Source organism: Pleuronectes platessa, chromosome 19 (assembly GCF_947347685.1).
Source record: "Pleuronectes platessa chromosome 19, fPlePla1.1, whole genome shotgun sequence".
Lineage (NCBI taxonomy): Eukaryota > Metazoa > Chordata > Actinopteri > Pleuronectiformes > Pleuronectidae > Pleuronectes > Pleuronectes platessa.
In genome coordinates this window covers 11,556,546-11,582,444 of record NC_070644.1, presented here as the reverse complement: position 1 = coordinate 11,582,444, position 25,899 = coordinate 11,556,546, and the positions used below count along the sequence as shown (strand labels likewise).

The 25,899-nt window shown below is 41.5% G+C and overlaps 1 protein-coding gene across 1 annotated transcript in view; it reads right to left on the bottom strand.

Annotated features, from left to right (window-relative positions):
* The window catches only part of LOC128424966 (astrotactin-2-like), a 245,322-nt gene that overhangs the window by 181,570 nt on the left and 37,853 nt on the right, over nt 1-25,899 (bottom strand). Inside the window, 1 exon segment of the mRNA XM_053411420.1 lies at nt 23,530-23,717. Coding sequence (XP_053267395.1) covers nt 23,530-23,717 — 188 coding nt within the window.

Here is a 25,899-nt window from a genome sequence, read left to right as displayed (position 1 = left end):
TGTAGGTGTTTATCTGTGTTCTCGTCCCCGCATATTTGCCCCTGCTGTCGCATCTAGTCTCTGAAACATTCGTGTTGAAATCCATTCATTGGGCATCTCGTCTGTTGAGGGCGGACACAGCTCGATCACCATGTTTCTCTCAGATGTCTTACCTGTCTTTGGCCCAGTCGTAGGAGAAAGGAGGGTGAAATTGCACGAGGCAGGGCAGACGCTTCCCTCCGATACATAAACAAAAACTAGAATGTTGATGCAGACAAGGCCCCGACAGATCCCTTACACCACATTCAAATTCACTAAGATCTGGATGTTTTTTCGGATTTCAGTGCTCAAAATCATAGATATCTGTCCACTAAACACGTCCCTGAGAAATCAATGAAAATGCTGAAAAATACCCTTTCTAGCAATGGTAAATAAAATGTTAACAATGTCATCGATCTGCTAAACCCTCATGCTAACATTTTTATAAATGTTGATGTTATTAGTCCAGTAGCTTTTGCGTATCTTGCTTACAAACAAACAAACGGATGAAAACATAACGTTCTTGGTGGAGGTAACAGATGTGAAGCAGCATGAAGTCAATACAAGCAACATTAGTTGTAAATAACATCATCATATCATCATTCTCTATTTTAATTCTTGCATCTGGAGTGTATTCAGGCAATTTCCTGGTTAATAAGGAGCGACGGGGTATTCTTATCTAACGTTTACACATGAAACTAACACATATTGTGTTAAGGCGTGACACAACCAGTACTTTGTATATTTCACTTCAAATCAACTCATAAATCATTTTAATCGTGTAAAGAAATTGGGTTTATATTGTTGATCACAGTAAAAAAATCCCAACTCTACTGAGTATTTTCTTCTTCTTCTTTCCCGTTTGAGGTTTCGGTAAACATGTTCTTTCTTGCAAGCTGCTAATTCAGAGGGGAACACAAACTGCAAGCACTTTATTGATGAAAGCGCTCCTCAATCAAAACCCTCACACGGCAACAGACTCCTCGACAGGTGGGAAGTTTGAGGATCAATCATTATCGATCCGCTCTTCACCCTGTTGCTCCTGTAAGACTCTTCAGATGTGGAGGGGAGAGAAAAAAGAAACTCGGACGCCCTTATGATCGTCCTCTGTGGGGGAGCGACACGACTCGGAGCCAACAGATCCAACACATGCATCTGTGGTTTAGCCACCATCTGTGCACAGCGGCACCAGTGGCTCGACGAGCACCAGTCACCATCCTGTTGATACAAGACCTGATCCTCGGTGGGTTGTTTGAGGCAAATGTCGCTTTTGAGCAGGGGAGCGCAGAAAGGACGAGCAGGAGCAATGTGCAAAAAAAAAAAAAAGAGAAGCAGATGCCGTCGCTAGAAGCATTCGTGGTGTTGCCTTCAAGTACAAAATGTATACAGACACACTTGTAAGAGTATGTTTTTGTGCTCATCCCATTGTTTGCAAGGCAAAGACCTTCAAGGTGGAACGACTCTCAGCAACCCCTCTCTCTCTCCCTCCGCGTCTTTTTTTCTGTCACCATCTTTTATTTGTCAACCTCCCACTCACTCTTACCTTTCCCCTCCCTTCTGTGTGTCTCTCCCCTCGTCCTCCTCCCAGCAGGACGTTAAAGTGGCATGTGCCCGAGCAGCTGCTCTCCGTTCCCCTCTGTCCAACTAGAAGTCGCAGCGTGAATGACAAGACTTGGCTCTCTGGCTAATGTTTCCCACTCTCGCTGATTGACCTTGGAGAGTCCGGGCCTGTCCGTTACCTGCACGTTCACATGCAGGAGCTGTGCTACAAGTCGGCTCTCGGACATGTGATACGGACACAGTCGAGCCAGAGTCCAACTTTTTATTTTCTTTGCCAAAAAAACGACACCAGGGTCCTGTGTCGCCCCCGTGTTCTCTTGTTTCGACAGCGTTTGTTCAGTCGTTGAAACCTTTTATATAAAATTGGACATGTTGTCAGGAGACATTTGGATGATTATGTGTTACATCTCAATTGGAAAGGTAAAGTTTCATGATGGGGGAAATAATCTATTCGGAAGTAACCGAGAATCATTTAAAGCCTCCGCGGCCAAGCCTATGCAAATCACCAGAGAAATTACGCTGACCAAAAGCCCGTACCTAATCATAAAATCTGATTATACTGTGATTGAAAACTGAATGAAAATCTCCCACAGCTTAAGTGGAAACCGCCAGGTCGACCTTTCCATTTGGTCCCTCTCGCCGTGGGAACTAATACGCGTTTCCGTCATCCTCTTCCCAACCCCGTCCCCATCACTTTGAGTCCTATCCCCTCATTACTCCGCCCTCCCCCTTTCTACATGCAACGATGCTCCATTGCACACACAGAGAAAAATAGGTACTTTTTTAGTCCCGGCCTCGTGATTCATGAGAGAAAATTAGGGCTGACTCGCTAGTGGGGTCCTTCCACCCCCCCGATTCCTCTCTCCCAAGCTTTTTTTCCTAACCTCAGCCTCATGCCGCCCCACTCCCACTACTCTCCACTCTCTGCCAGCATAACAATAAGTCTGTTTCAGGATTTCCAGGCTCAAGGCCCATTCTGAGGGATGAGGTCTGCCTCTGTACCATATATTACAAAGATAAATGACACCTCACTTCTGCAAAGGGGACTCCTTTATACATATGCAGCACCTGCGGGGCAAACTCTTTTTTTATGTTGAAAAAAGTTTGTGTTGAGAGAAAATGCATTATTTTCCACATTTATTAACGCCACACAAAGAAACACTATAAATTCTATGACTGATTGTAAATAATGAAATATGCTGTCGTATAGTCAATGTGGTATGGGCGAGTATCCACTAATACATTTAAATGAACACCACCTGATATTAGAATATAAGACCCTGCCATTTCTGATTACCTTAACATGGTTAAAAATCATTCTCTGAATAAGCAAAAATCAAAGAAAGACATGTGGAGTTTATGAAGACACGTATTTCAATATCGCATTGAAACGCCCTATTGGGGTTTTAACAGAATTCTTCAGCATCGACATGCAGCGATTCCCAACTGCTTAATGACACATTCCCTGTTGACTATTTCAAATGGATGGCATAGTGAATGTAATGTTGATGTCAGTCACAACCAGACTATGCTCTCATAATCAAAATAATATTAATAATAATAAAATGAAGAGGTCTATAATTAGAAAACTGGTTTCCATGAAGACAGAGTTATATGCACCTCCATTTATTTAACACATAAGAAGTTTATTATCAGACCTAATATCTATTTGCTTGTTTCTCAACTCACTGTTCCATTGCATCTTTCAACCTCTTACAACTGGCTGTAATTGCAACCATGCAACATCTATATTTAGCCAGGAAAGTGAAAATAATTCCAACAGCTTATCTAGAAAACGGTCTCCCCATGCATCGTCCCCTCCGGCGTTCAGTTTACAGCGACACGTTACCAAACTCGGTAAAATCACAGACACACCGAGCTCTGGGAAAATTACAGCAATTAACTTGGTTCTGTTGGATAGCAGAGGAAACGGGACCCCTGCTTTACATCTCATTCGGCTTGGCCGAGAGTGAACACCAGTATTTACTGAAATCTACAGGGTAATTCAGTTAAACATTTCTCATTATACCGCCCAATGGGCATTTCAAAGTGTTGTCATGGATAAATTGGTTTTGGCCTGACACTGTGAGTGAAAAGCGTTATCTCTGTTTTCCGGCCACACTCGTCTGTTTGTTTTCCAAATGCATATGGTTCAATGTAAATTAGGCTATTTTACTTTTTTTTATGTGTCATGAATAAAAGCCTTTGACAGAGTATTTTTTTTTGCACCTCACAAACAAAACAATTAGAGCGCAGACCATAGATAATCCCACTATTAGTTTCATTTGACGTAATTACGCCTCATGAACGGTAGAAAAATTAAAAAATGAGGGGACTGAATAGTGGGGGAAATCAAAATAGATGATAGGATGCGCCTATGAGGTCATTCGTCGAGGACAAACACTTTAGCATTTCAAAATCATACACATAGTGGTAAAAAGGAATGGTTCCGAGTTCAGATAATAGCTACCATTGGCCCACCCCCCTTCTATTGTAATAGAGCCTGGATATATTTCTCTGTTTAATGACATCCCATGATGCTCACTGTTTGCATGGTAACCGAGTATAATTGCCACCGCTCATTCACCACCGCTTGCTCATTACTGTGGCAAATTAGTGCTGCTGGAGAAGAAGAGGCTGCGATACACCCCCCCCCCCCCCTCCCTTCATCGCACCGCACCCCACCCCACCCGCCCCGACTACATTATGGCTCTTTCATTTGCTCTTCATATGAGATAAATGATATCTCTACGCCGAGGAAGCGGAAAGCCAACCGCAGCACACACGGCCTCGTCTGTGACATTTCAGAGGAAGAACTGCGATTAGGAAGGTAAGGCCAATATTTGCAGTCGTGTCATAAGGGCTCGCTACAGCTGTTGATAACAAGGCAATAGGAGGGCCCGCACAATGAGGCCCTTGGGGTGACTTTGATTAGGGGGGGAAGAGCTGAGGAGAGAATAGGAGCAGGGAATGGATTTTTTTTTTTTTTTTTGCTTTTGTAAAGCTACGGGCGTCAAAGTGCAGACAATTGCGCATTCCTGTAAAGAGCAGCATGTGGGAAAAATAACAGTGGACACAGTCATTTTGTTTTCCCATTTTGCTTGAAGGGCAAGGCTTAAAAGAAATGATGCTTTTCAGGGCTTACAAGGATTTTTCTTTTTTGCTGCGCCGTCGCAGCCGATACTGGAGTATTTAACAACATATAGAATAATCATGACTTAAAGTGTGAAAGGAATGACTTTGCTCACCACTCGAGGAAGAGATATCCTCGCCTTGAGAGCGGGCGGATGCAACATAGCTATCTGCGATTAGAGGTGTTTTTATGTGTTGGCGTGCACTGGCGCCTGCGTTCCTTCAACCAGAGGCAGCTGGGGCCTCCGCCCTTGTTATATTCCCTGTCGTTTATCTTGAAGTGAGGCCTTTATTTGTATCCGCAGCTGTCGGCCGAGTGTTACCACAACGGTGTTCGAGAGTGGACTTGTCAGCGAGCACCAGCAGCTGAAAGGGAAGGTAGTCTTTGTCCATTTGTGCCGGATGCAATCAAAACATAACCTTCACACTCCCCCTTTCCACATGTCCCCCCCTGGTCTCCCCCCTGGTCTCCCTCCTGGTCTCCCTCCTGGTCTCCCTCCTGGTCTCCCCCCTGGTCTCCCTCCTGGTCTCCCCCCTGGTCTCCCTCCTGGTCTCCCTCCTGGTCTCCCTCCTGGTCTCCTCATATCACAGGAATGTGTCCTCACCTCTTTCAATCAGTAGAAAAGAATAAGAGATACCTCCAGTAAAAAAAATCTAAAATATGTGCGATTGCTTTGTAAATGCTAATAGTTGCCACAGATCAGAATAACACTACCAAGCCCAATTCAAAAAGCACAGATGTTCCCAATTGGTGCTTGAGTCATTAATGGCTGCTAGCAAAACACATCTGCTGTCATTAGCACTTAGAGGAGGGGAAAACAAGCCGCTCAAATGTACATTAATGGGGACATTTCCCCAAGACTTTAATCACTTTGCTTCAAGGGGCCATTAAAAGAGCGGGGAGAACTGGGATGAATCAATAGTGAGATACAGAAGCAGATGAGGAGATGTGGAGAAGAAGAAGAAAAAGTAAAACGCTTATCTGCCGGCTCGGGGTAGTTAGTTTGGCTAGGTGGCGTTATCTTCAGAGTTCACAGAGGTTACTGTGATATCCAGCGAGGACGGTCTAATTCCAAACAGTGAATATCTCTGAGGTGATGCAACAACATGGGAAACGGCTCAATTGAAGATTTACTCAAGTCGACAACGACAAGTCCCGACTCGGGAAGAACAATCCATAGAAACAGTTAATTAAATAAAAACGATTTATGGGATTGATAAATACTGATTGTGACTACGGCAGTGTTAATTTTGGCAGCTATTTTTGATTTAGTCTTAGTCTTAGTCTTTTGACGAAAATGCATATTAGTTTTAGTCACCTTTTAGTCATTTTAATCCTTCTTAGTTTTAGTCTAGTTTAAGTCGACGAAAACAAATTCCATTTTAATCTAGTTTTAGTCACATTTAATAGCCACATTAAACTCCTTTTCTATAAAAACATATAGCTGCAGCCTAATAGCTTAAAATTATATATTTAATTTTAAATGTGAAAACAAAGAGGGAGAGCAGGTCAGACTGGAGCCGGACACAGAAACTTCAGCTCTGTACAAACCAACTGCAGCTTCTGCTCTGATGAAGAAGCTGAAGCGCTGATCTCTGAGCAGCTGAGACCATAGAAACTCTGGTTTTCACTGTTTCCATAGTTAAGAAGCAGTCGGTCACTGAGAGGCTGCTCCACGAGAACGCGCTCTGCTTTCACTGTGTCTCTCTGAGCGAGTGCGCGAGGCGGGGGGCGGAGCTACGGACCGGAGCACTATCTGGGGCGCACACACACACATACACAAACACACTCACTCGCCCGCTACTGATACTTCATGACGGCCTGATACGATGATGTTTTAAAAATTATTGGGACTTAGTCAACCACCAACATTTTCGTCTCGTCTCGTCTCGTCAACGAAAATTAAAATAGATTTCGTCATAGTTTTTATTTTCAAAGATTCGTTTTCGTTACGTCTTCGTCTCGTCTTCGTCATGGAAAAAAGGTCGTTAACGAATATATTTAGTCATAGTCTTCGTCAACGAAATTAACACTGGACCACGGTGACCAGGAGAGATACATAATCACAGTGTACGTTACCACCCACACTGGTGGCAATGGGGAGGGTATGACAAATTATATATTGAATCAGAACAGCACTCAGAGTTCATACCAGGCCCAACATTTCACTATGTCCATTTTGTATTTGTATTTGCACCAAATTACATACACCCATAAATATCTGTCCCCTAGAAATACCTGGTTTTATTTTCCATCAAGTTCCATGAATGATTGTGAGGACTTAATGTTAAAGGAGTGTAGTAATGGCCCATCCCTCCACAAGCTTTAATTTCAATCAGTAGTTTTTGCATAATCCTGCTATGAAACATATGAAAAATTGCAGATGAAAACAAACCTCCCAGCGAAACTAATAATCATCATGTAAACAGTCCGCATTTAAAGTTAATATCACACTCACTGTGTGTTTGTTTAACCATGACATTGCATTTGCACTCATCACGATCACTTATTTCATAACATATTATAAGACTGTTGAATGGTGCTCAAATCAACAGTTTGAATACTGTCTTACTTATTGTTTGTTAGTTTCAATGTTCCCTATGGACTATATTAATTGCGTTTCAATGGAAATCACACAAACACACACACAGCCACACAATCTGTTGAGAATAAAAAAAAAGGGAGAAAGAAAAAGAGGAACTGCAGCTGAACTGTTTGTAGAAGCAGTCTGTGTGCCCTCTCCACAGAGTCAATTATGCACTTTGGCTCTTTGCGATGACATTACGCAGTCATATCACTCAAGCATGCACACGCGTGCGCACACACAATCAGTCACGAGCGCATGCACGCCATGTTATTCGAGCACCAGACTGTTCTTTTGTTCCCCGAACTCCTGGTCTCCATCGGTAACTGTTACCCAGGCAACAGAAGAGACAGAGAGGAGGCGAGCGAACGGGCAGAAGGGGGGGGGGGGGGGAATAAAGAAGGAAGGATGCAAGCCACTCATACCCGAGTTTTGTCTCTCCAAAGGTAAACTATAAATAACATCAGCCCTTTTTCGCTTGTACCTCAACCGGAGGTCTGAAGAGAACTAATTTGGTTCGGTTAAGACACTCGTCCGGACAAACCAGTGGTCTGTTACAACGGCTTGTGTTGTCCATGTGTGTGTGTGTGTGTGTGTGTGTGTGTGTGTGTGTGTGTGTGTGTGTGTGTGTGTGTGTGTGTGTGTGTGTGTGTGTGTGTGTGAAAGAGGGTCAGCTGGACTGTGGAGGTTTGTCTGCACACAGAGTCCATGTTTCTTTCTCAGAACGCAAAACTAGATGGTGAATTACCCTAGAATGTTTGAAGTTCCTTCGCGCTAGCTTAATGTTCAGTTGCCAACCACAAGCAGGTATCAGTAATCGCCAGAGGCAGGAGAGTTCACCCAGAAATGAAAAATAACCCCTATGCCGATGGGGTGATGGGCGGAGTGGTTCAGTCCAAAGAACGTGTTTGAGGCCTAAAGGTCCACCAGAAGTGGCTAAGCTAGCGAACGGTAGCATTTCCGACAATCACTGAATGTAACACGCCGGAAGATATCAGCGGACATTTAGGCTTCAAACTTCCGGACCCTCGTCTGTCACCACACAAGCAGTATGGAGGGGTTTTTTTTTTTACATCTGAAGATAGTTCACTACTTTCTTCAATTGTATTGGATTTGGCTGCAACAGTGTTTACCCCTGAAACTCCAAAAGTGGTTTGTGAACCTCGAACACCTCACCCACCCCTCCACCGGCACAGTGGTGAGTAGAGTAGTAGTTTCTCTTCTGGGTGAACTATCCATTTAAGTGTTATAGGGTGTCTCGGCCTTTTAAATCAAAAGAGGCCCACTTCTAAGGCTGGCCCACCCCAGGCTGATCGGTAGTAGAGTATAGTATATGTTAGGGTTAGCAAAAAAAACAGACTGCACAGAGGAACCCATCCAGAACAATCACTTTGTCCATGTTAATGTAACATTCAGGGGAACTCGCAACTACAGGTGGTGCAAGTGTTACATGCAAAACCTCAAACACACTCAGTGTTATAAAGAAGACTGCAGAAAAAAAAAAGGAAAAACGTCGGCTGTAACAACCATGCAGGTGGTCGAAGTATTGAAGATTACAGCAGCTGCCTTACTTTTTATAGTCCTCTATTAAAGTGGAGAGTGGTTGACAACTAGTCTGACAATGTCTGAGCATTCCGCCCCCCCTCCCCAGGAGACGAATAAGTGTCCTGCTAAAATGTAAATGAATGTATTTGTGCATTCTGGGTAACGAACCCGTTCCGTGACATACCGCGCATCTAAAATGCAGATGGCTGTAAATCAACGGGCGCTGGGTTATCGCCAAATGACATGCAAACAGCCGAAGGAATGTGAACTCCCACTGACATTTGGACAAAGAACTGGAATAATCTCACCGTAAACGGGAACATATTCACTGTATGGGTTTGTATTTTAGTCAGAATTCCGCGTGATCTGACAGAACATATGTTTGTATGCATGAATAACACACTGTTTCTCTACTGACGCCTCATCCTAACCCTGACCGACATGGCTTTAGAAGATGCGTGAAAAGCTTAACATGATGCACAGAAGGTCTTGAAAAGAGACATACTATGCATCCTCCATACATTGAATTCAGATTCAGATATTCATTCCGCTCTCTTTGCTACCCTGGTGTCAGAACCAAAGCCTGGACGTGAGCCTTTGTGACAGTAGCCCAGTCCTTGAAGCAGCACCACAGCACCTTACCATGAGTTTAGTGTCCAGCAAAAATATGGTAGAACAGCAAGGATGAATGAGAACATGTCGGAACTGTGCCAGGAAGCTTCAGGAAAAAAAAGAAAAGAAAGAGCTGCTTGTTCCGCTCCCTCCCCTTTGGACGCAGGTAAGCGACAGAGCCGGGGCCAAGCAGAGCACGTGAAAAACACGTTGACCTATACACATATGGTGTCACTCCATGCAGAGGAGAACAGTGGTCTGCAATGAGGTTCCTGTCCTCATTCAGGACTAATTAGAGGAAATTATTATATTTTTTTCTTCATTTGCCCCAAGTGTACCACTGGCCTCATATCCTCGCTCGGAGTGATGGGGGAAATACCTGCACACACCACGTTGAAAGTAAAAGGTGCTTAAGAAATTGGTTCACGTATGATGAATGCTACAAATAAGGGTTATTACCTCTGCCATTTTCATCAAAATTACACTAAAGATGCCAAACTGATTTCCACGAAACTCGGGGGAAGGATGGGAAATGGTTCAAGAAAGAACCGATAAAATTTGTGCAAGATCCAAACAGAGGTTTAATGTTGTGAGGCGGGGGTGTTTGACATTCTTACTGATTTCCAAGAGAATTTACATGGATCTGGATGAATCTTTTTAATTTGTGGAATGATATCTCTGATGTTGTGCAATTTGGTGTAAATCCAAATAAAATCAGGCTATTGCGGATTTAAATGTGGTTTCAATTGGGGGGTAGGCTTTTTTCAAATGCTATACGGTAACAAACATTGGCGCGCATCAGGACAAAGAAGTGGATCCAAGAAATGTCTTTACGTTGTGAGAGGGGCTCTTGGCAGAGGTATACGCTCCACTCAGTGTCCTAGTTATATATATATATCAATTGCAGGAAGTTTATAAATGTGCCTGTTCAGTCTCCTCAGTGTAACATTCCCGCTTGAGATGGGGAGATCACAGACATTTACCATAGTAGTTGACAACACTTCATTTATCTTCCTTGTTATTTAAAACCACAATTTGAATTATTCACAACAGGCCTTATTATAAAGTATTTCTCAAGGAATCATCATTTATTTCTGACACATTTTCTGAAATTCCCAAGAGATCACATCCCCTGTTGGATGATGAATCTGAAAGATGAAGACAGATTATTCAATCATAACCGAACGTTGGAAAATGACGTGCTGCTCGTTTGTTATCTATAGGATGAATCCTCAGTATGTGATGGCACTATAGCGGCTCCGATTGAGAACGATAAGAGAGTTCAAGTAGGCAGGTCATTGATGTGATGGACAAATGGGGAGAGTATAATTGATGAGATGGAGCATCTTGACCGTAGGAAAGCGGTCAGCATTTTTTCACCCGTCAGGCAGGAGTTACATTAGACTGCTTGTCAATCTGCCAACACAGAACCACTGTATGTAGATATTAACAGTTTAAATGTGATTCTACAACACAAAGAAGTCAATGTTGCTGCTCAGTGAGGTACCCCAGGTTGTGTTAATGCTCTAAAAGAAATCTAATGTCTATGGATATATATATGTGTATATCTTTTTATAGCTGTTTTGGGGAGGAGATTTTTTACTACACAAAAAATATAAATGCAAAAAAGTAAATGTTCACATTCCTGCAGGAGAAAGATTGTGGAGTTACATTTTAAATACTGACCCTTGAAGTGTTTACCTTCTGCAAATGACATTTTTAAAAGAGCCTTATGAGTGAAAACCACATGTCAATTGTAACTAATACAAATCCAAAATCTGTGTTCTCTTTGTTTTAGCTCAGAGGTTTAAGTTTTTATATTACCCCAGTGTTAGCAGATAAAAGGACACTTAAGGTAAAACAGTTGCAGGTAAGAGGACATATAGGGACACCGAGGCCCGCTCTTGAAACTAGGCACATTTAGAACGTCCCAGTGGATGAGGAGGGTCACCCCAATGTGACCCCGTTCTGAACAACAAGGAGAACACTTACTGCCGTCTGTACGTGAGCACAAAATTGCAGGTTGAAGTAATACGCTTTTCCTAGAGGTTGGAAAAGCTAAAAGGTTCCCTCTTACGAATCAATATGGTGATACTTGAAAAATATAAATGGAGAAATTAAAGACCCTGATGCCTGAAGAGGTGTTAATGGGAGGAACATCCTCTGTTGGGCAGAGATGTGCTGCACTGAGAGAGGACATTTGTGCCTGTCGAGAATCGGCGATAATGACGACCGTGGGGGTGACAGCGGTGGAACATCGCTCTGTGACTACCAAGTTTTGTATGTCATTAACCGCGGATTGTTAGTGTAATGCTCAATTCTCTACATGCATCGTGATATAACGCCACCAGCATGGCTCGAAGTGAATATGAAGATAAGGCCTTTATTAAAAACCGAGAGCAATTGACAGTTCATGCGAGAGTGACAATAAATTCAAGTTGTTCAAGCGAGTGGTGGTCACCGAGACGTAAGCCGCTTTCAGACATGCACCGACCTCCTGAGAAGCTCCAGACGGTCTCCAGGGGGGCTGGGGAAATTGGTTGTGTGACAATCAGCATCAGTATTCAATGAACAAACTGCCAGTTTAATTTTGCCATCATTTTAAAAAAAAGTATTTCATTGAAGCTTGAAGATTTGTTCCTCGTGCAACCAACTCGGAACTGAGCGGAAAACATTTCGGCAGGAACAAAGATTCAAGCTGCAGAAGCCGCTGGAATGAGTTTATAAGAGATTACGGAGGACGACGACTTTCAGCAGACCTCAAATGTCAGAGAGGGTGCAGAGGACTTCTAAAAATAACAAATAAGCCCTGTGGACAGAAGGCGAGATGATCATCAGAGGAAGGAGCTCAGGGCCACTGCCCGGGGCGACTTTCACCAGGGCAGTGGAGACTGTGAATACTGTGAGATTGCCTGCGATTAAAACATCTCCTCAGAGCAGCGTGAACTCAAGAACGGCTCCGCAAACGTGTCTTGGCAGACCTCAGCTGCAGAGTAGAAGGAGATGATTCTGACAGCTACATGTCTGCCAGGCCACGACGCCATATTGGTTAAATGCCAATACGTCGGATCTGCCTGCCCGGCCGAATACTTGCAACTCGTACATTATTTGCAAAGTCTGTCAGCGAACTGGGGGGCTGGAGTAATGCCGGGTCTATTCGTCTGACGTGATGAGCAAGGCCGAGTGCCCCAGGGCTTGACGTTAGCTCAGGGAGGTGCGATAGTCTAGTGTTGGCAGCCGTGAAGGAGGTGACTCGCTCAGTCATGGTTCCAAAGGGGGAAAAAAGACGTCTCTTGTGCTCACGTAGGAAGAAGATTATGAAGAGAATTGAATTTGAGTTAAGAAAAGTCTATCTGAACAGAGACGTATTGAATCGACTCACCGTTTTCAGGCCGTTGCATCGAATTCAAAAGGGCTCTTTGCAAATTAACTTTTGAATTGATTTAACCAACATATTACGTTTGATGGGCAGTCCGCTCTGAATCTTTATACATATTTACTGCGCGTGAGACGGACACAAAGCCAAGAATGGCACTGTCTTCTTATGAAATATGAGGAAGCAGACGGCCCTGGGTTGTTGTTTTTTTACTGATGGGGATACATGCGTCAGCGTCTGAAACAGAAGTCTCGTCCTTTTCATCTGCCAACGCTGTCAATGTCACAGCAAAACAGCAATTTTATCCCCGGGCATTCTCTCTAGATTTGGCACAACCGAAATACAGCGACTTGACATCTTGTCAGATAAAGGCACGTCTATCTCTATAGGGTTGGAGCAGCCACAGTGGACAAGGTGCGACACGGTAAGCTGTGGGATCCGGGCTTCTACGACCTACACTCCAGATTCTATATAAAAATTTCTCCAGGAGCAAATGTTCTCTTCAGGTGAAGAATAAAGGGAAATAACACCTGAATTCAGGAGCAGAAATCCGTTTTTATCACTTGACACAGAGTGACTGCTGTGTGCTGGGGGGGTGTCAAAAGATAAGTGTCATAAGTGTTTTAGACTTGAGACACATCATCACTTCAAGTCTGGGTCAGCTCATAAATCTCAGGTTTCTTTCGCCGGGATTCAAAAGTTCAGATCCGGCACCGTTCAGTTCGGCAGTGAAATGTCTCAGCTGCACAAATCATATGTTGTACTGAGTGTATTATGCAACCCATCAACATAAAGCCGAATGTAAAAAAAATCGATTTGCAGTCGACAAACAGTCTTTATATGCTCCCAAAAAAAACTGTTGAATATTTAAAAAGAAAAAATCATCTAATTTAACTTATTTTTATTACATTTTTTCAATGAATTTTACTTTACTTCTTACACACAACTAACATCTTAAATATTTAAATAATAACATAATAACTGCAATCTGGGCTATTTGACACTAAAATTCAATGATTATGTCTAATTTAACTAAATATCATCTCTTTTATTTTGCATATAACAAATGTAAATATAAAGCACTAAAATGCCTTAATAAGTTTTTCATACATAATAAAATAAAATAAATGAAGTTGATACTCAATTTCTTCTTTCTGCAGTAATTGCTAAAAACATTCACAACAAAAAATGTTGTTGCCCCTTGATTTGTTTTCTTCATTGAAAGTAAAGGGAGACCAGGTCTCTGTATCTACGGAGGCGCAGTCCTACAGAGTACAATGAATAAATCTCCTTTGAGGTGACATTTAATGTTTGGCCTGAGCAGATGAGAGCAGAAAGCTGGATGTCATGCTTACCGGGGAATCAAAGAGTTTCCCCAGTGCACCACAACTATTTTTAGATCATAATATTATTATTTATTGCTGCAAAGTAATGCAGAAGTAACTGGATTGAAAAGTTCAACTTTAACACCGTCTCACACTAAGGAAGTTAAAGATATAACAATGATAAAGTGATTACTGGTAAAAAAAAAAACAATATGTCTGATTTAGAGACTACTATGTTAGTTATACTTTAACTATATGCTCAAAGACTAAATTTAATCCAAAGTAAAGTTAACAGTGTGTTGTGCTCTTACACTTGCCAGGGCTCATTATAATTTCAAGGTTGACTGGACAAATAACAACATGCAAAAACGTTCCACTCTGTATTACTCAAACAAACCACATTAATCTTTTAGAATGCAATCCAGATATACACAATCGGATCACTGACATTTGCTTTCAGATAATATTGTCTTTTCTCGGAGGCCAGACGGCCCAGTTAAGTGTTACTGATGCTTTCCCTCCCAATGTCCACGATCAATGAGTCAATTGAACCCACAGAGAATTATCTTCTGATTCTGCACTTTCATTGTTTTGATTCCACTGCTCAGCCATAGTTCAGCTAAATTGAAACGGCACACAATAAGGGACGGCTAATTCATTATGTAGGTGAGCAGGAACAGAGAGTTTTTCTATTACATTATGAGGATTAATTGTTGATTGATGGATTAAGCAAGTCCCCGAAGTGTTGATACCAGAAATAAACACATTTAATCAACAATTTATTTTCAACTTTCAGATTATTTAAGTCATTTCAGCCGTTTCGGTTAAACAAACAGTGGAATGAGTTTGTGTTTCTCATGACCCAAACAAAGTACTTTCAGAAGGTTCGGCAATAATCTGTTTAATACTAAATGCATAAATCAAGAAATGTAACCATAATTTTAAAACAAATTCGACCAATCAAAATTTATTTAACCAGAGTGTCTTTGTTGTCTTAACATAACCCCAAACTGCAAGGTTTTAATCAATACGAAAAAGAAAAAAAAAACAGGTACTGAGTGTGCTGCCACAACAATGTAACTTGGAAATCTCAGTTCAGTTGTGAAAGTAATTTCCAGGAGACACACTGCTTACAGCTTGTGGAGCTGCTCCTAATTAGAGGGAGACAATTATAGAAGTGAAGTGGCCAAAAGTACCATGTGCATGAATGTAGAACATGTTGACTAAACCACTGCGTTACAGTTGCTATTATCACTACGCAACCAGACCAACAAACAAACAAACGCACATCTAAACCAGAGGTGTATGGTTATACTGCCTTGGTTGCCACAATATTTTAGGTTATACCTGCAGCTTTTATTTTGTAAATGAACAATGTAGACTGGACATATAGATGGACGACCCTTCTCCTCTCTCATTGTACAGAAATTAAGCTAAAAGATCCCCAATACAGAAGGTTTTATTTGGTCTTTGTCCCATTCACTAAAATTGAGGAGGCAGGGTTTATGACCTATACGTAGTCAGCCACCAGGGGGCGATCCAAACACTCTGGCTTCACTTTAAGTGCACAGTCATGTCGTCCATTTTTTAGATACAGGTAACGGTTAACACTTAGATCCAATATACAAGTAATTCTACAAAATGTTAAAGTCGAAGTCTGGTATCACGACACAGTGGTGTGTGAGGTGGAGTCGGATTGGGAATGAGATGGAGGTTGTGTAAAGAAGGAAACATATTCAAGACTATACTCAAGTAATACTTTCTAATTAGAGAACATGTTTGATTGTACATACAGTACATTAAGTCATAAAAGGTAAAAAGGCTACTATGATCAAAAACAATGTTAACATACTGCGGGAATAATGTTGAATTCTAGTGGATCTGATACGAGCAATAAAGCATTGATCAGTAACCCTGGAATAAATTGCGTTAAAAGTATACTCAACATCCAAATTGAGTTATTACTAAGATTTTCTTTGAAGGGGTACATGTTGAAGATGAGAAACTGAGCACACTGAGCCAGAGACATGATATACCACTTAAACCTTTCCATGTGATGTTTGAGACATTTAAGTGATGCACACTGAGCTGATGTAAAAGAGCTTTATTAACTGCACAGAGGAATAATGAGCTCCTTCAGCAAATCACCTTTTCATTATTTCTTTCCACTCTGGAAGCTTCATGTCAGTCTGTCTCTTAAGCTGCTAGCCAACAGTAATTATAATTAGCCCATGATGGTGTTATTCAGTAACATGCGTGTGTAAAATTGCTGAAACCAAAAAGGTGACGAAGAGAATTAAAGCTCTGTGCAATTAAAAATGTAACTCGCTCCGACTTGAATGAAATAATTGAGGGCGTCATCACCCGCTGTGGCACGGTGGAAATTAATTTCTGTAGCCCCCGCCCATTCCACACGAGCCACAACTGCCTCGATGACCCGCCACACTGATGGTCATATATCACCGGTGACTGCTTAATTATAAGGGAGCCATTTCAACCGTGTAGGGTGCACTATATCTTCATGCATATCTATCAGGACGGAGATAAGAATAGTAGCCCGCCCTTCCCATAGTGTGAGCCCCGGAATATTAAATGGCCTCGCTCGGTATGCTCCATTATACGAAATGAGCCGGGCTGAGTTTACAGATGAAATGTTTTCCGTTCATTTCGGGTTTTTTGAGTCTTTCATTTTGTTTTTGGTGGTCGTCTAACCGCTGCAGTTAACATTATGTCCGGATAGTTAATGAAACGGGTCTAATTTCCATTTTGCGCGGCGCCGCGGACGCCCGTGATCTCGCGGAATGGATGATTATGTCCTGTAACGTGGCACATGAAGGGCTCCAAACTGCCAAGCCTTTACTGCATCTCATTTTGGTAAAATACTACCTGTCCTCCCAGTGAACTCAAACATGCCAATTTCTTTGAAAAATCCTCCACAGGGCCACGAGAAATATAAGTGATCGCTGTTTCCTCGGAACTTCATATTTAAAGCCCCGCTGCAATTCACCCACAGTACCGATGACAAAGAAATGCAATTATATTTCACCTATGATTCCTTCTCTGTTATTTGGGACAGAAATCCCGCTCTACATTGCATCGTGCAGTGTGCTTTGCGGAAGTTCTCTGGTTTCTGCCACGAGAGGAGAAAATTGCTTTTTCCTCTGTGATCTGCTGGACCTGTGGGGCTTTGTTTAAAGGCTGCTCCGGTACATCTCAGAACCTGATCAAACCATTGGTGTGACTTCTTCCTGGAGGCAAACTGTGTGGTGTTATACGTTAATAATTCCATGAATCACATTATCTTCTTTCTCCCTTTTCTCTCTAACACGGCCGGGAAAGTTCTTTCTGAAATGGTTTGAATTCTTTCAAATCGTCTTTTGGCTCCAATAACAGATTTAACACTCTTTTTGTTGTTTTTGCAGATGCATGATGTGGGACACCTACTAGATCCCACTTCTCATCACAGACACTGAGACCGCGGTAGGACAGTGACAAACAGCAGGGAGCACCAATAAATTACTTACTTGAAGCTGATACACAGAATACTACGCCTTCAATGATTTACAGCCACAGTTTGGCCGCTGCGAGAACATCCCTCAAAAAAGGTACAAATCAAAAAACAGGAGCCGAGCATAGACTAGAAGCGGTTCGACAAGAAAAGCTAACGGCTACAAATGAAAGCCTCGCAATAGTTTGCTGAAGTGCTTTGATGACACAATGCAAATCAAAAGGGTTTTAAGATGAAGGCCTGTGGGCTCGGCCAGGGAGCAGTGAAGGTTGTAATTCCGAAATGGAGCAAAAAGTTAATACGGTATAACCGGGTGCTTTATATTAGATCACAAAGGAGGCAGGACTCCAAGACAGACTACAGTATTAAACAGTAATGTGATCTGAGGAAGCGAGTGGCTTCAGCTCTTGACAACACAGACTCGCTGCTTTGACTTGAAAAACACGACTTTGCCGGCCAAGACAAGATTCTCGTTTCATTTCGTTAATGATTTCCTCAAGGGGGGGGGGGGGGAGCGTGGTTTCTTTTTCCTGATGACATTTAGGTTATTTCAAAGTTATCCCCTCACAGGCGTCCATCAGGTTGGAAAAAAGGCAAAGTTGTTCAGTATATTGTCGAACCTTTAAATATGTAATTTAGCATGACTTCTTTGTGACATACTTAATATATCAGAGCACTGAAATTTGTTTTGAAATTATATAACTATGAAATATGGCGTGAATAATTTATGAAAATGGAGTTTACAATAACATATGTTTAGCCCTGAGGTGTCAAGGGTTTCTTTCAAACAATTCCCAATTAAAAACCCAATTATCTGTCACTTCTATCATGTTTTCTATCCACTGAAAGCAATACATGAAGTAGGTGAAGATAGCACTACAAAGTAGTGATGTTAAACAGTGGTTGGTCATACATTTTTATCACAACACAAATGTCAGCAATACCAAAAAGTATACACTGATATTATGCGTATTCATTGTACAAGCACATGAATTTTAAAAATATTGATATCTTTGTAAATGGCTCATAAAGAGGAGTTTAAAACCACAACTTCAACTCAGGAGTGATCAGGCTTTAAATATACGATATAACAAATAGTAAATAGTCATAGTAAAGTGATATTTATTAAAATAGACCTATACTTAATTAAAGTCTTGGCCATATTGCCCGGCCCTTTTATAAACTTGTAAGGGAAATTATCGTGAAACGAGGATATAAAAAGTTTTGTGATACAGATTTTTAAAAGGTTTTCAGATGAAGTTTTAGGGACACTTAGGAACAATGTTTTTCCTGAGGCAATCCAAACCGAGCGTAGGCATTTAAAAAATCGCTCAGCAGGTGCTCAGCGCTTCCCCCTGTGATGTTCTGGATTACTGTGAAACTGTTGACACATTTTGTACACAAGCTGTTGTATATTAGGAATTAACATCTGGCAAAAAAATACAAAAAAGTGAAACTGCTTTAAGCCCGTCATATCATATCATAACTGCAAGCACGGTAAAGTGCCCATGGCTGCTTGTGTGAATAAAATGCTACCCTTTGGGTGGTAAACACGTCTTAATGAGCATCAAAATGTGGTGCCGATATTTATTTTTGGTTGCAATAGAAAACATTTCCTCAATTGCTCTCCCTTGATTCAAGCCATTACAGTTTTTTTATTCAACTCATTCGAAACGAAACAAAGAAAGAAAAACATCAATTTAGGAAGAGCCGATGAAACTGTCAACACAAGACACACTGTTATTAAAATGTCAAAAATGTAGTCAGTTGTATGAATAATAAATTCTTGCAATAAAAAAAAAATGACACCGTCAGATCAAAGTACTATTAGTGAGTCACTCGGTGGAAAAAATATATATAATGTCTCTGATCTGTGTGACAGTCGATTGTCAATTCCACCTGCGTTCCAGCTGATACCCGCGTCTGTCTGCTGCTGCTGGTGACAGAGAGACAGAGCAGGGGGGAGGACAGTGAAGAGCAGAACGACTTGGGGGGGAAAACGACTGCTTGAGAGAGTGAGAAACTGGCAGATCAATGCCAGAAGAATAGAGTACTCACACTTCAGTCTGGGCCCGAAACTGACAGCATCAGACATAATGATGTTCACTCAAAGAGCCGCAAGAAACCTCGGGGCCATGAGGCCAAACCAGCGAGTGTCCTGTCCTGGTCTGACTCCCTCGATATACTTTACCTCCTCTTTACCCTCCGTCTTTGCACTGGGTACAATAATGTCTCTTTTTATATAGATACTGGTACTAAACCACGAATGCATGTAAACATCAACATTAACCCCTGAAGTACCTTCAGAAGCTCTTTGTCTTGCACAAACCAAATGCTGTTACAAAAGCACTTTTCATCACATGCGCAGCGCATGTGATGAAAAGTGCTTTTTGCACAGATGGCCACACATTGAGCCTCCCATTGTTAGACTTTAAACTGCTGATGTGGTCGTTTGAGGTGCTGTTAAAGGCAACTTGTTGCGTTTTTGACCAGAGACGGTGCTATAGAGTATCATTTCAAAGAGCAAGTAAACTGGAGTCCTACGGGATAACGAGCTGCAGATGATAGGGAAAACATTGCAAAGAAAGTAAGTTCAGCAATTTCTAGTTATTCAGATGAATATTACTTGAAATAGTTAATGAAACCTAGAGCAAAACAACAGCGACTATCCTAAAACTAGCAATCTAGCGATAGCATTAGAGTATAGATAGTGTATTAGCTGTTATAGAGGATGGAGACTGGATTTCTTTCACAAGGCCGATCTACAAAATAGTCACTGATATTAAATTTACATTGCTTTCATATAAACCTCTGTGTGTGTACATTAGGGAGGATGATATAAGAGGTCACAGCGGAGTAAACGCCTTGAAATGGAAGACTTAAAAACAGCCGTAACAAAGAGCTTCCATTGAGAAATGAAAATCATAGTTAATTTGATTAAATTCTTTAAACCCATTGCCCTGCATTTATGCATTTATGTTGCGGCTGCACAATGAGCTTGATACTGAAGAGGAGTGCAGAGAACTTAGTTATTCTTTGAATGGATGAACAGATGCAAATCAACATTTTAAGTTTCTGAATCCTTCATTTGTGATTATCTGAAAGAAATGTGTACAAACTATTTGCATATCAATGTTATTTTGTGGGAATGGTTTTTATTTATTTAATGTGTAGGAATGAATCCCTGCGATGAAATTACCAGCCTTTTCCACTAAAATCGTTTTGACATGTCACAAAAAATATACCAGTTGTAAATATGGATGGATGGATTAACTTTGTTATCTTTTTACAAGACATTTGAATAGAACACAGCCAAAGTTAATGTTGTGATTAAAACCTGTGCTTTTCCTGCCATAACAGTCATGTCAAGATGTCTTCTGCGAAAAATTTCTCTTTCACGATCACATTACCAGTAAAGAATTGCTCTTCAAAATAAGCCGTGTCAGGCTTCATGCCAATAGAAAAGATTCTCAACTTTTTTTACACTTATCCAACAAAGCACCTATCACAGACATTTTTCTGTTTCAGGCAACTTTCCCGTAATGATAAGAAGATCCGAATAAGATAGAGGAAAAATGTTATGTAACAATTGTCACTGTCTTCTGGTTTTGTGACTTTCGATCCAAACTTAAAGCTGCTCTAAAGAATCCTTTTCTTTAAAAGTTTGATATTTATATCATCTGGAGGTCAAATGTTAATCAATTGTCAAATGCTTTAATAAGAGTGTCAATAATACAGTTTTATGTAATAGTGTAACAACTGTAACCACGCTTCCCATTATAAACATGCCCAGTATGACTACGACTGGGTTAGCCAGACAGCTAATATTACAATAACCATGACGACAAAGGCGAGGTAGGATTTCTGCCAGTATGTTCCAACAGGTGGCATCCCAGTGATGGGAAAAGCAGCTAACATTTAATGACATTAATTATTGTGAGAATCACAGTGTCAATGGTTCAAATCTCCAGCTGCGGTTTTAATTTGGCACCGAAAGAGACACTTGAACACAACAATTAAACTGCACCACACACACAATCATGACGTGTCTTGTTTGTGTGAGTTTTCCCTGCATAGAGTTCTGCCAGCCTCGTGTACACCTCCTCACTGGAAGTCTCACCAAAAGTGTTTCAAGGGTGAAAAGGAAAGAAGAGGCAGCGAGGTGAGAGGATTCGAGGGAACAGGGAGACGGATGGAGTGAGGAGATGGCGAACGGAGGAGGGAACACTGACAGAAATAGAGAAGGTGGTAGGTTGTACACGGAGAGGTGAGGTAGGAGAGGCCAAAAACAGAATGGCTGCTAAACAGCTGCATTGGATCGTGTGTACATGTCTATGATTTAATGCAATGGCAAATCCTTTTTTATGCTTTCATCAAACACATACATGAATACAGCTCCGGGCTTATGTTTGGATGTAGAAAACTCAGGTCCTCCACAGAGCATTGCCTAACCAGCTTCCTGCTCCACCTGCTAATGGAGGTTCATGCATATTTCAAAATGTAGACGCTCCTCCATAACCCTAACCCCCATACCGTCACCGATGGGTAATATACCGACCAGTGCATCACAGATAAAGCTGTAGAGTTTAGCATACATGTCCATACCAGACTTTTGTCTAGAAAGTCATTATTATTTCCTGCCAGTGTATCAGTTTCACCGGCGCCGATGCTTCCTGTGAGAAATCCTCCGAGCCAGCTGAAAGGGGCAAACACCGACACCACGCTCATTATGCAGCATGGAGATAAGTCATTGCTTATCTAAAGCGCGCGATCACATTGAGGTGTCTCAGCACATCGGAAGATTAACAGGGAGCAGTGACACGTTGGAACTGTGAAAGACAGGTTATCAGCCCGCATGAAAAGTTAAGGAGAAATAATTAGATCCTTTATATATATATATATATATATATGTGTGTGTGATGGTGGAAGACCACGTTGAACATCACAATAAAAGCCTGGTAACACCAATATTAAAAAATGCTGAAGTTCCAAAGGCAAATTCAATTGATCTTAATGGAATCAATAAGACCAGATACTCGGGAAGTGTGAAGCTAATCCATACAATCCAATTATATTTTTTTACTTTGAGTTCAACTTTGACACAACTTCGCACCAGTGACAAAGGGCAAAGTGCCAGTTCTTGCTAGTGCTGACCTTTTCGAATCATTATGAAGCTGTTACGGGACAAATTAGACGATGGAGGGGCGCCACAGTGTAACTAATTAATGGGAAACACTGACGCGGCCATGTTGCACCATCAAATATTAATCGACTTTGTCTGTTCAAGTATAAATCAAAAAGAGAGGAATTGTTTGCAGACAGGTTTTGGATGGGATTTTATGGTAATATGTCTTTTGTATAAATTGTGTAATCTTATTGTCTCATTAGCAACTCAGCTAACAAGCTATGTTACCTCTTCAATAACTCTTCATCAGACACAGTGATGTATGATACCAAGAACAAGATGCCAGGGGGATTAAATGGCACATTTTAAAGTAAATGATTAAGAAGATGGGGGAATTTTTATGACACAAGCACAAACATTAGTTAGTGGGTTTGGAAACAGTAACTTGTGAGTATTCTCTGACAAAATAAGCTTGGTGGTGGATTGTTGTGCCACTTTCTGTTATGACCTTAAGGCTGACAATCAGCACTTGGGAAGATCTCACCTTGTACAGATTAAATACTCACACACATTCTATTCATGACACTGTACGACACTTTCAACCGACACATGTTGTTGTGACACTCCAGAAAGAAGGTGAGAACAAAAGCAGCCCATCAGACAAGATGCCATGCCACATATCTATTCACACACCTACTTGTATGCACATCCACAATTGTTAAGCATTAGCGTTTGCAACTTACCATCACCGAGATGTGGAGCAGGTGCATATGTTCATGGAGCACGTGGGCGGGCTCCTGGGCTGTGGGGTGCGTCGTCTGATCCACAAGCTCAGACTCGGTCACGGAGACGTGGAAGTACAGCGTCCCATTCTCCAACCACTGCTGCTTCCAGTGCACCTGAGAAATGTCCTCGCCCGTGCCCGACATCTCTGCAGAGGAGAAGGAGGGAGGGAGGGTATCAGTGTGTGGTGTCGACATTTAATCCACCAGAACCTAACATTTAAACTGTGTTTGCCGAAGCACATAACATTGAAAAAGAGAAGCCAACAGAAGTTGCCTCAAGAATAAACCACAGTTCAAATGTGAGTGTCGCGCATTAGGATTCTTGTGTGGTGCTCTTTCTCGGCCCACATCACCACCGCGCTGCAACTAGAAACCTTGAACTCTAGAATAGCTGGACCTCTTAAGCTGTCATAATTTTGCACTGCTGTGAAGTTGGCTCGGTAAGACTTACCGTCAAGCTGCTGCATTGCATAACTGCTTTGATGAAATCTTTATGACGACAACCTTTTCACCCATGGAATTAGTCAGGGATTAGTCCAAATTCAAAATGAATCAACCGCAAGCGTCACAAATTTTTCCTGCCATTCCAATAAAGACAGTGCTCCAATTATCACCGAAATGAGCAACAGATGGAAAAAGGCTTATTCCTGCTAAGACCATTTATTTGCATTTCTCTTGTCAGGCAAGACAACAGGACCCCAAAAAAACTCAAAATACAAATAGGAGAACAATAAAGTGACAAGCTAAACCCAGGAAATGCTTTCCTCTCTGCATCTGCATAAATCATTCAAAATTTTACAACAATATGAAACTATTAGCTCCAGGGCAGTGCTGGCATTAAATATCAAAGATCAAAGGAACACTGGAAGCATTTAAAGCATTTAAAACCGAAGAAGAGGGAGTGCTAAATAAATAAAACAACACTCAATTGCAAGTTATGAGAGAAAAGAAAAAGACCAAGAGGGGGATCACCAGCTTACCCCGATATGGATCGTGGCACAAGAATCGAATGCTGTTAAGTGGGAGTGGTTTTCGGGAGAGGAGTACTGAAAAGCCTCGGGGAGCCTGAGATTGTGTGGCCTGATACAGTATTTGTCATGAGGCCGGGTGACAAGGGCAGAGACATCTGCTGACATCCCCTATCAGCGCCAGGTAGCAAATGACAAATGGCTTTTGTTGCAGCTGGTTATTAACCCACTGACTCTAGGTCAGGGGACATGGGCGGCAGGGAGAGCGTTGTGTGAGCGCCATAGTGCCACAGGCCTTCGGGTGCAGCGAGGGAGCATGTAGAGCAGACAGCCGCACATAAAATGACAGAACCTATAACATAAAGGTACATATACCTTATATAATTAAACCCTCAATGTTGTGGGTAAGAATATTTGATACAGTAAAGGAAGAGCGCTGGAATAAACAATTTTTTTCCTTTGTCTATTTACTTGATGGATATTGGTGTTCTTTTTATCATTTAATTATGAATTGTAAAATACATATCTGGTCTATATGGTCTTAAAATAAAAGCTTATAAAACAGGAAATATTTCTCGATAAATAAATAAGTATTTTATAAATCAGTAAAAAAACAATCACAACTATTGTCAAATAATCTTGTGAATCTCGAATAATCAACACTAAATCCATTCACACATTATCTCCAATCTTTTCGGCGCTCTTTGGAAGTGCACTTGAAACATCCTCCCTATTGCAATTGGCCGGCGAAATGTTCTACATAGTTTTGCTGACTACAGCTTATGATAACATTTTGTAGGGTGTGAAATTATTAAACGCCTTAACTGCTGGCTGTTCAACTCCTTACGTTTAACCTGTGGGCTGAAAACTCGCTGCTTGAACTTTCACCTTGACAGAAGATAAAGCTTTGTCTGCTGGGCCGACTGTGAGGGGCCGCCTGCCAACCGGTACCTTTTTAAACAGAGCTTATCGTGCTCCCGTCACATTTATCCTGGAATTTATCTCACTTGCTTTATTGTGTGTGCATTTCAGATAGGCATAAAGAAACATTACTCAACTATTGTACTTAAAAATGGTACACTGAATTGTATAGAGGAGAACGGTGACTCTATTGTTACTACTCCACATGCATAATGCACTTCCTTGCACTACCTAAGTTAGTGGGTATGATCTCCCAGTGCATGACCAAATGATAGTCAGCATTCAAACTAAAAGACCCAGCAAAATCAAATGTAATTCCAAAGTAGATTAGCCCAAAAAAAACTTGTCAGTCTGTGCTCACCTCCGATAGTCAATCGGAAAGTTAATATCTAGAATTCCACACAGAATTTGCCATATTCATGACAGCCACAACACTCCA